The 12,194-nt window shown below is 33.4% G+C and overlaps 1 protein-coding gene across 4 annotated transcripts in view; it reads left to right on the plus strand.

Moving 5' to 3' along the window:
- Positions 1 to 12,194, plus strand: part of SHOC2 (SHOC2 leucine rich repeat scaffold protein) — a 102,076-nt gene that overhangs the window by 69,444 nt on the left and 20,438 nt on the right. For 3 of the 4 annotated variants that reach the window (XM_068548535.1, XM_068548534.1, XM_068548536.1), the window contains exon 3: positions 2,950 to 3,087. The exons of the other annotated variant lie outside the window; for it this stretch is intronic. In XM_068548535.1, coding sequence (XP_068404636.1) covers positions 2,950 to 3,087 — 138 coding nt within the window. The remainder of the gene's footprint in view (positions 1 to 2,949; positions 3,088 to 12,194) is intronic. 4 annotated transcript variants of the gene reach the window in all.

The raw sequence follows: 12,194 nt of genomic DNA on the forward strand, positions 1-12,194 counted from the left end.
ATTAGCATCTTATGGGTAAAGGCCAGGGATGCTGCTTATGCACAGGACAGCCTCCTACAGCAAAGAATTATCTGGTCCAAAATATTTCAGTATTGAGGTTGAGAAGTCCTGTAGTGTAGCAATAATTGACCTGAGTTGAATCATATCTGTTCTGAATAGGCTGAAGTTAGCCACGGTCTCCTCCCAACTTGCTTTATTTACTTGCTGGGACTCTATACACTTTTGAATTTGTGCATATTCCTTTAAAGTAGTGGGAGTTACTTTCATGGGAACTGAAACATCTTCAAGTATTATTAGAAAAGTTGCGGTGAATACAAAAAACATTTATTACTTCTGGCCTGAAGAGTATTAGAATCCAAGTTTTATTTTCCCCAGTTATCATCATTTATTCTTTCAGTTGAACATTGTTCTATGTACTAAGCACTATACTAGATATGGAGGAGATGAGCAGCTGCTTACACTTTAAGGATTATTATGTCTTGGAGAATTGTTCTGTTTATCATTATGTAATGCTTTCTATATCTCTGATAATTTTCCTTGCTTTGAAGTTGACTTTGTCTGAAATCTATGTAGCTACTTCAGCTTTCTTTTGATTAACATTAGCATTGTATTTCTTTCTCCATCCCTTTATTTTTAATCCACCTGTGTCTGTAAAGTAGGTTTTTCGAAGACAATACTATTTAGTTGGGTCTCGTTTTTTAATCCACTCTGTTAGTCTCTTGTCTTTTATTTTGTGCATTCACATTCACATTTAAAGTATTTATGGATTTAGTTGGATTTTTAAAATTAATTTTTATTGGAGTATAGTTGCTTTGTAATATCAACTGTATTTGGAACTGTTTTCTATTAGTTGAACTTGTTCTTTTTTTTTTTTTTTGTCTTTCACCATTTTTCTGCATTATCTCAGTTTAATTGAGCATTTTGTATTATTTCATTTTCTCTCCTTAACATATCATTTATACTTGTTTTAATTTTTTTTGTTTGTTTGTATGTATGTATGTATGTGTGTGATTGCCCTGGAGTTTGCAGTATGGATTTACAGCTAACATAAGTCCACCTTCAAATAACACTGTACCATTCAGGGGTAGTGTGGGTGCCTTATAACAGAATATTCCCAATTCCTCCCTCCTGTCCCTTGTAAGACTGCTGTCATTCATTTCATTTATCCTTAATCTATAATCACCTGCTATATTGTTGCTGTTAATACTTTGAACAAATTGTTATCTGTTATATCAATTAAGAATAAGAAAATAAAAGATTTTATTTTGTCTTTATTTATTACTTCTCTAAAGTTCTTCCTTTCTTTATGTAGATTAAGTTTCTGACCTATACCATTTTCTTTCTTTCTGAAGAACTTATTTTAATATTTCTTGCAAGACAGGTCTACTGGCAGCAAATTCCCTCAATATCTGTTTGTCTGAGAAAGTCTTTATTTCTCCTTTGCTTTGAAGGATAATTTCATTGGATATAGACTTTTAGGTTGGTGATTTTTTTTTTTCTCTCAACACTTGAAATATTTCATTCCGTTCTCTTCTTGCTTGCATGGTTACTGAAGAGAAGCCCAATGTGTTCTTATCCTTATTCCTGTATAGGTAAGGGTTTTTTTTTTCCCCCCCTCTATGTTCTTTCAGAAATTTCTCTTTGTCTTTGATTATCTGTATATTATTTTGAATATGATATGCCTAGGTGAAAATAGGAGGGGACTTTTATCTTCACCCTGAGAACCTGGGGTGGGCCTCCTGGAGGTAAAGCACAAGGATTCCAATTTCTCCACATCCTTGCCAACATTTGTTTTGTTTGTTTGTTTGTTTTGTTTTTTTTTTGTTTGTTTTTGATTATAGCCATCTTCATGGGTATGAAGTGGTATCTCATCGTATTGATTTGCATTTTTTAATGATTAGTGATGTTGAGCATCTTTTCATGTGTTTATTGGCCATTTGCATATCGTTGGAGAAATGTCTGTTCCAGTTCTTTGTCCACTTTTAAATTGGGTGGTTTGTTTTTTTGTTGTTGAATTATGGGAGTTCTTTATACATTCTGGATATTAATCCCTTAGCAGATATGTGATTTGTAAATATTTCCTCCTATTCTGTGGGTTGTCTTTTCATTCTCTTGATAGTGTCCTTTGATACACATAAGTTTTAAATTTTGATGAAATCCAATTTACTTTCTCTTTTGTTGCTTATGTTTGTAATATGTGGCTTAATAATATGCCCTACACCCATTTTTCAGTTTTATGCACTTCATTTGCTTATCTTACTTTTTCAGTATTTCCAACCTCTGCCAAAAAAAAAAAAGGGAAATCATGAGAGAGCCAATATAACTTTTATAAATAAGTTTATGAAGACAGAAAAACACTAAGAATAATCTGAATTGCCAAATACAGTCCTTTCAACCAGAATGAGGAGAAAAATACCTTATTTTCTATCCTTTTGGAGTACTATTAAATTGAGAAGCAGTTTTGATTTATAAATCTCAATTTACATATTTATATAACATCAGAACATATGCTTATTTGAAAGCATACATATTTTGAGGTAAAGGTGACCCTCAAACTCAAAATGTATCTGATATTATTGTGTTGAATTTGGTTTAAAAAATTAGTAAGCTCTTTTTGAAGTATGGAATATACAAATGTAAATGTGTTTAAATTGGTTACTTAAGTTAAAAAAATATATAATATTGGTTGGTAATGATTTACAACCACATTTTAACATTATCAGATGTCATTTTCCTTTTTTCTTTAGGTATAATTGACATATAACCTTATATTAGCTTCATAATTCAATATTTGTAAAATGTCATGTTCAAATAACAGCTTCAGATTTTGTGTTTGACTTTTACTTTTTCAGAAAAAGTATAGTTATGATATAGAAAATGTTTTTTCTTTCATTATTTAATATATTCTTTAAAAATTCTTATTAAATTTTTATGTTGGTCAATTTACAGGTGAATTATGTAACCTCATTACGCTGGATGTAGCTCACAATCAACTTGAACACCTTCCAAAGGAGATTGGAAACTGCACACAGATAACCAACCTTGACTTGCAGCACAATGAATTGCTAGACCTCCCAGATACTATAGGTATGAGAGGAGAAAGAAGATACTGTTCATCATTTATAGCTACTTGGACATTAAAATCCATTTTGATAATAAAAAATTAAAATTCAACATTGTCAAAGTGGTAAAACTTCTAAAAGACAGTATTTTAAAATCATTTTTTATTTCCATTTCCAGGCAAAGAAAATAACTAAATTTTAGGAAATGATCTCAATTAAATTGTAAAGAAGATAGAATATTGAGTAATATGTATATGTTCTATAACTCTGCTTAAATTGCAGAATGGGTGCATTTTCTGTTTTTGCTTATTTCAGAATGTTGCATGCTCTTGTATAGGGCGTGGTCCCTTCTTTGCTAAAATAGACCACACTGAAAAATAAAATCATTGCTGTTTAGTTTTTAAAACATGGCCAATGTATTTTAAAGTTTGTTCATCTTATTATTGAGGGACTAAAAGATGTCTCAGAGTGCAGAATGTGTTTTGAAAGTGCATAGCCAAAGAACAGAAAGTTGGATTGCACATACCCTGATGTGTTCCATATTTATATATTCTTGTTTCTTTTTCTAAATGACCCCAAATTAATACAAACAGTAGAGGGAATTTTTACATTAAAAAAAATTACTCTGTACTAAGTTTATATAATTTTGGTAATGAATATTTACAAGGTTCTCTTACTAAATCATTTGAGGCCTATGATAATGTTATCTTTCTCCAGAAGGATTTTTGTTTGCTTCTCTCAGGTACCTAGGGTGACCACTTTATTCCATCTGTGTTCTAAGGTTTGTGATTTTTCTGGTCCCCCCCAAATGATTCAGAGGCAAGCTGCAGACTAATTGGAGGGTTGTTTTAATTCCGGTTTACCCCTTGTACTAGGGTGCAGCCCTGTAGGGTCCCAGTTGATATTGATTACTAGACTCCCCACCCTTGGCAGGCTCTAGATTTTGACTCTTGGCGGAAACATGCCTTAGCCTTTCAGCTGCATCTTCTAGTTAGGAAAGCACTCTCAGGACAAAATCTTCTCCAGTGTTTTGCTTGTTTCTGGGTTCCCACCTGGTTTCCAGCCTGGTTACTAGTCATTATCTTGTTAGCTTTCTGATTTTTGTTTTAGAAGTGTTTTTAGTTTTCTTCAATGGGAGGGTTGCTTGAATTATCTAGTCTACCACTACTTGAAACAGAAGCAGTTGTTATGGAATTTTTTAATAAGTTACAATAGACTGTCTTTGGTTACATGACACCTGTTCACAGAAGAGTAATCTGAGACTTCTTCAGGATATAATAGCTAGCCATTAGAACCTATATCTTTCTGATTCTTGTCCCCTAGAGTCTAGAACAGGCAGAAAAATACCAAATAAATACAAAATAAATGAAAAAAAAAGTCATGGGAGACAGGACTAGAAGTTCTAGAAAGAGAATAGAGTAAGACAATGAAGAAGCTATAAAATATAATTTAATAATATTTCCCTGAACTTGACAAAAACCCAGATAATAAGATTGAAATTGCTTACCAAGAAGAAATAATGAAAAAACATACATTCTGGTAGAAGTTTTAAAAATTAGATTTACTTAATTATTTTTAATAATATATTCATACATAATGTTATAAAACCTGTCGTTGTCTAGTTTCAGTTTCAGGGTAATCCTGGCCGTATATAATAAGTTGGGAAGTACTCCCTTCTCTTCAATTTTTGCAACAGTTTGTATAAAATTGACATATTTCTTCCTTTAATATTTGATAAAATTAATCGGTAAAGCCACCTGGGTCAGGATTTTTCTTAGTTGGAATGTTTTTGAAAACAATTTCAATTTCTTTGATAGACATAGGGCTATTTAGGTTATCACTTTTCTTCTTCTTGAGAAAACTTGGTCATTTGTGTCTTTTAGAGAATGTGTCCATTTCGTGTGTCACATTTAATGAGCATAAAATTGTTCATAATATTCCCTTATTATTTCAGTATCTGTAGAATCTGTGGTAATGCCATTTCTCTCATTCCTGATATTGGTAATTTATATCTTCTCTCTTTTTATTTTCCCTGGTCAGTCTGGTTAGAGGTTTATCAATTTTATCAGTTTTATTGATTGTCTCAAAGTATTGATTTTTCTCTGTTCTTTCCTTGGTTTTTGTTTCATTGATTTCCACTTTGACCTTTCTTCTTCCCTTTCATCTGCTTACTTTGAGTTTTATTTGTTCTTTTTCTAGTTTCTTATGGCAGAAGATTGAGATTATTGATTTGAGACCTTTCTTCTCATATAGGCATTTAGTGCTATAAATTTTGCCTTACATACTGCTTTAACAACATCCCACAAATTCTGACATCTTGTGTTTTCTTTTTTGTTTTGTTCAAAATACTTTCTAATTTACCCTTTTGTTTTCTGTGATCTGTGTGTTATTTATTTTTTTTTTAAAGCTTTTATTATTTATTTATTTATTTATTTTTTGGCTGTGTTGGGTCTTCGTTTCTGTGCGAGGGCTTTCTCTAGTTGTGGCAAGCGGGGGCCACTCTTCATCGCGGTGCGCGGGCCTCTCACTATCGCGGCCTCTCTTGTTGCGGAGCACAGGCTCCAGTCGCACAGGCTCAGTAGTTGTGGCTCACGGGCTTAGTTGCTCCGCGGCATGTGGGATCTTCCCAGACCAGGGCTCGAACCCGTGTCCCCTGCATTGGCAGGCAGATTCTCAACCACTGCGCCACCAGGGAAGCCCCCACTGTGTGTTATTTAAAAGTATGTTACTTAGTTCCCAACATCTGACAGTTTTCCAAGGGTTTTTCTGTTATTGATTTCTAATTTAATTCCATTGTGGTCAAGAACATACTTTGTGTGACTTGAATCATTTAAATGTATTGAGACTTATTTTATGGCTCAGTGTATGGTCTATCTTGATAAGTATTCCATGTACAATTGAATGTGTATTCTATTTTTGTTGAGTAGAGTAATGTAGATGAGGCAATCAGTGAATTTATTCTACTACTTGCCCTTTTTGGTCTCTTTTCCTCCCAATTTTTATTAGCTTTATTGTTAGGACATGCAGCATTTATGGTATGTCTTGTTATGCCAGTCTGTATTTTTGTTTTAGTCATAATGTTCATCAACAATGCTGTTGCCATAATTGCCCAAGTCATTTCTTGGTTGGCTGAAGTCAATCTTGTAGTAGTTTTCTCAGAAATGGTTCATGAACACTAGTTCCCTAGTTCTTGTATGTTTGTAACCTTTATACTTAAAGAACAGTTTGATGGATATAAAAATCACTGGGTTCAACTACTTTTCCTTGAGCATTTTAGGAGAACTAGGAGGTAGCTCTGTTGTCTTCTGGAATTGAATATAAAAAAAGTATGAGGCCAGTCTAATTTTTTTTTCCATTATAAGTGACTTAATCTTTGTGCCTGGCCACCCAAAGTGTTCTTTATTTCTAAAGTTCAAGAACTGTATTATATCCAGGGCCCATTTCCCTGGGATACTCTGAGCCAGTTCAACATATAGGTTTAATCTTTATTTCAGTATAGTTTTCTTAAATTACATATTGACATATTTACTTTGTGGTGTATGTTCTTACATTGAAATATGTCTACATTTGCTTATTTTGAACAACCAACTAATTTTAATAGTAAAGGAGAAAAGAAAGAATAATGCATTTTAACATGATCACTTTTCAGTGGAATGAAACATGAAAGCACTTTAGAAAAGGAACTTCTTTTATAAAATTAAAGGCTTGCTCAGTCTTAGAAAAGTAAAGGTTGTTTACTCTAGCAAATCAGACAGGGGAACTGAAATTAAAGATGCTTGAAATGTTATAAAATTATGTCCTTATCACTCTCATTGAGGGATAGTTATTGTATATTTCTTAGGATATTATAGATGCATATACTTTATTGTTCCTTGAGCCATATCAGCCAAGTTCTAGCCTCAGGGTCTTTGTACTTCTCAGTTTCTCTGCTTAGAACTCTTTTCTCCTGAATATACACATAATTTCCTCTACTCTTTCAACTGATCATATGGATATATAGAGTTCTATAAAGGGCATGGTCATCAATCAGCCCTGTTTTTACTCTCAAATAATCTAACAATATTTTGTTGTTTAATATTTTATGCATGTGTCTGTTTCCCTGTCTTGTTAAATAACAATCAAAGAGGGATGCAATTAAAGTACTAAAATGAATAGTCTTGGCAAACAGAGATAGCATAGGTAGTGGAGGATGGTAAAATCATCCAGTTAGTAAGACTAGGGTCCTATGGATTCACTTCCTCTGACAAAGGGTAACTTCTCCATGTATCCTTCGTTCTCCTGGCTTTCTTAATTTTACATTTCTTTTCTGTCTTCTATCAGAAGTAATTCTTCTGTATTTCAGGTGTGTTTATTAATATGAAAACATTTGACTTCATTATTAATCTCTACTAGTTGACATGTTATCTCAGAATAACACAAGTGCCTCACTTCTAGCACATTCTACATGGTCAGATTACAAATATGTATTGGAAATCAATGAGAACTGAAACATTAACAGTAATAAAAATTTAAATATCTCATTTATTTTTATATGCTTTGATAGTTGTCAGCAAACAAATACAGCTGCCATTCCAAGTAATAGAAAAGTGAATAAGTATTGTTTATTGAAAGTTTTTATAATATTGTAGTCATTTATCATATACCATGTTTATTAAAATAATTCTTTTGCCTTTCTCCATCCCTCTCATCCCCCATATTTTGATTGTATAGCAAAAGGTTGAGATTTGGTGAGAAATCGGAACATTTGGGTCTTGGTCTGTTACAAATCTCAGCAGTCATAATTGACCTTTGAGATTCTCCTTCTCATTTATTGGAGAAGAGCAATTCACCCCAAACCGTCAGTGGCAAACTTTTAGAATATAGTTCTCCTGATACTTTTCTTCTTTTTTCTGGTCTACTTCTTAAAAAGTATAACTTAAAATGAAAAACAACAACAAAAAAATAACACCTATCCTGGAGAGTTGATGCTAGTCCCACAGAAGTTGCCCTGCTCTTTTCCCTGGTCTAAAGAAACTAGCCCGAAACTCACAATTGAAAAATCACATCTTCTATCGCCTTACAATCACTTTTCCAAAAATCACTTTAATTCTTTGCCTTTCCTTTTTCTTGTAAGTAGACCCAGATATTTTAAACCCGCTCTTTATTTAACACGAATACTCCTAGAGTAGTTAATCACTCTTTGGCAGCACGCACTGCCATTTACTTCCAGGCTGAGCAGTGCCAGGATCACTGACAAATCAGGATGTGAAGAAGAGGCAGAAGGAAATGGGAAGAGGGGCAGCTGGTTGCCGTTAAGTGAAAGAGTGCATAAAAACATATTTAGAGTTTCTCTGATTTAACCATTAATCTGCCCTGTTGAAGAGTATAAAGTATATTCTCTTCATGTAAATATTTTCTAATTCAAGAATCAGCTGTAAACTAAAGAAAATGTTAAGATTCATTATAGAAGTCGTTTTGTTTCAAGCTATGAACCTGATAGCTTGAAGCCTTCTGAGGTCTCAGGTGGTTTTATGAAATCAAGGAGAGGAGGGTCTGAAGTAGGAAAAAATATTTTATTTTCTATATCTTTTCAGAAAGAGAGAAATAAGCAACAAGTCCTTGCCTTCAAGGCTGGAGCACAGAACAATTCACAGAGGTCTGTTTGTTGCAGTGGTCTCTGAAGAAATGTTACAGTAATTATGGTTATATCAACAAGCAGAGTTTTAGTGATTCAATTTTAGGTAATTACAGTGCTGCTTACATATAACAACTTTACTAGTTTTTTTTTTTTTAATGGTGGCATTCTTTTGAGTTTTTGACTTTTAAGAATTTTTGTATAACTTTTCAGTTTATTTTCAGTTTCTCAGTTTAATGTTTCTGGAAAAAATTGTACCTTTGACATTATTTCATCATTAGAACTTGTGTGCCTTTTCTACTGATTTTTTGCTACTTTGTTAAAATAAGATAAAGACTATTTGAGGTAGAGTCTTACTCAAAAGTTACGCTAAATTAACCTAAAAATGCTGATTATATTTGCTGAAATTGAAAGCATCTAATTTTAACTCATAGCCATTTGATGTTTCCATATTTTAAAAATCTGACAGCATAAGAAAGCAAGCTGTCAGAGCAGAACACAGAGCAACTTACAGTCAAAATTAAGCACTTAGAAAACTGAGTGCCAGTGATTGGCAGTGATCAGCCTACATTTATACACAGAAGCTCGGCAATGTTGATTTTATTTCTTAGTCACAATGGCTCAATATTAAAGCAAGCTATGGCTTGATTTCTAGGTTGCAGTTTAGTTTGTGGTTAAAACCACTTATTGAAAGAGGTTAGAGTTGAAACCACTGCAGGGGGTGAATCACAGTAAATGCCAGACTTCTGATGTCAAGTTTTCTTCTGGCATAAGAAAGCATTGATATTTTATCCTTACTTTTTTTCACCTCTTTTGTTTTGCTGAGATTAACGGACTTTGACAAAATGTGGATGACTCTTTGAACATGCCATGCTCTCAAGAAAGTGACAAGTGCTTTGCAAATGTTAGTTTCTTCATCAGCATAGCATATTCTCATAGGTTACAATTTTTAAAGTTCATTCTCTTCTACCCCACCTTCCCCTCCCCCCAAAAAAAGGAGAAAAGAAAAAAAAAAAAGTTTAGGAAAGTTGGAGGTATCATTTTTGTTTAAATAACCACTAGTTTTGGTACTAGATAATTTCATGTGGCATTTTCACTACTTCGTTTTCATTTTGTAATTTTTATTTATTTTTAAATTAAAAAATTTTTTTATTTTTTAGTTTTTTTGGCTGTGCCGCACGGCATGAGGGATCTTAGTTCCCTGACCAGGGATCAAACCTGTGCCCCCTGCAGTGGAAGCACCGAGTCCTAACCACTGGACCACCAGGGAATTCCCCATTTTGTAATTTTTAACTTCTAGAAACCTGTTCTGACTTTAAAACTGAGAAGCTTATTTTGCTTTTGGAAGAGAAATTTCAGGAATGTGGTTCTATTTACTGGGTTTGTGAGCTGATAAACATTTAGAATTTGGTTACCATACTAATCTTTGTTACCAGAGAAAGTTTTTGGGTTTCATTGAGAATAAAAATTGGTTAAAATATTGTATTCACCTACTTTTCTACTGTAAACAGTTATTGAGGCATGTCGGTGGAGCAAAATTATGGGGACTTTCCGCTATTAATAAGCCCTTTCCTCTTGCAGATTTCATAGACCCCTTGGTAAATGCTTCTGCCATTTTATTACAATGGAACAACTTTCTTTCATAGGGAAAGCAGTGGTATGAAGGAGAGAAAGAGATGAGCTTCTTTACTTCCAGTTCTTTTTTAAGATTGAGCATCTTTTATCTTCAACTTTGTGTAGCAAATTAAAATTTTATCAGAAGATTTTGACATTCTTTGTAGTCAGACATTATCACTGCTTGCAGGAATATTTCCACCTTTACCAGCCTTGTAGCTATAGTGGCCATGGGCATGGGATAGACAAGGGATAAAATATTGATACCTTCCCTCCCTCCCCATTTTGAAAGGATATGAGTAAATGGCCGCTGTCCTTCAATTTTGGTGGGAATGAAATCGATATAGCCTAGTGGCACTGTCTATCAAGATTTAAAATATCTATATCTTTTGATACATCAGAAATATTTTCATATGTATGCACAGATATGTATCAGAATGTTCATTATAGAATTCCTTTTTAAAAATTAGAAACAAATGCTGTCAATTGGGGAATGATTAGATAATGGTACACATCGTAGAATACAATGGTTAAATAAAATGAAGTATATCTGAATTTACTCACCAGAAAATATTTCTGTGACCTGTTATATAGGGTGAAAAGTACGTAAAATGATCCCATTTATGTAAAACTAAACACAGAAACATTTAAAAAAAATCCTGTATTTATGTATGTGTAAGTAAATGCTTACAGAAAGATCTCAATAGGTACATACTATACTACAAACCATGGTTCTCTGGGGGAAGAGAGTAAGTTGCATTTATATATTTTGTAATTAAAAAATTATTTGGTGGGATGGGAGGAGTGCAAAGAGTTGGAAATGATTAGTTCGTTCTCTGATATCTAAAAATGGGCTGCTTAGACATTGGGTGTCTCAGAAAAAATTATTGCAAATATTTGCAGAAGAACTAATTTGTACTCAGACCAGACAAATCTGATATGTATTTTAAAACCATGTCCAGTTAACATCTGTGTTTCATAGGCTATTTTATAAGATGAGAATGGGTCAAAGAAAAAATCTTTTTATGAACCTTCCATATAATTTTAAGTTTTTGCATCTTGTTCCTAATGGAAAGGAGGACAAATAGTGAAATATTTTAGCTTCTATAATTATTAAGAAAGTATGAATGAATGCCTGCTGTTTGCTTAGCACTGAAACAAATTCTGTGTGGCGATAGAAGTACATAGCAACCTCCCTTAAAGGATTTTCAGTCTTTTGGGGGAGGTAACTAATCCATGAAACAACTAACAACATAAGACCAAATGTAAGTAAATGCCAATGTATGATGAAAACAATGTGTGGCCATGAGTCCAGTTTATAGGGAGATCAATAAGGTCTTCATAGAATGGCCAGAGGAAGCTTCATGAACAAATATGCTGGACTCAGTATGGAATAAAAATGCATTCCATGAGCACAACAAGGACAGTCAAACAGCGTGGAAGCAAGAATGAACATATCATGCTTCTGTGTCAGGAGGAAACAAGCTCACTGGAGCAGAATCGATGAAATTCACGAAAAATGATTACTTGATAAGGAGCCAACTGAGTTTGATTCTGGCTCTGCTGTTAAGTCACTTCGCATATCTTATGCTAAAGTCCGTGCTGAGTACTCTCAGATGGCTCTTATTGCTGCTTCTTGGGTATCTTTCTTATCTCTTGTCTTTTTTATCAGAATGGCTATCTAAAACTTCAAACTACCGAGCTCTGTTTTTGCACAGCTTAGCTCATATCCTCACTGTATGGAGAAAACGAGCCTCACAATGTAAAGTGTCCAAACATCTTGGTCTACATTAGTATAAACCTTCTCCAAAATGTAAAATATTCATTCAATAAAAGGCTGGTATAAAGATATCACAATTTTTAAAAGTAAAATGACTTTAGAATTATAGACTTTTTCTTTATCA

Source organism: Eschrichtius robustus, chromosome 7 (assembly GCF_028021215.1).
Source record: "Eschrichtius robustus isolate mEscRob2 chromosome 7, mEscRob2.pri, whole genome shotgun sequence".
Classification (NCBI taxonomy): Eukaryota; Metazoa; Chordata; class Mammalia; order Artiodactyla; family Eschrichtiidae; genus Eschrichtius; species Eschrichtius robustus.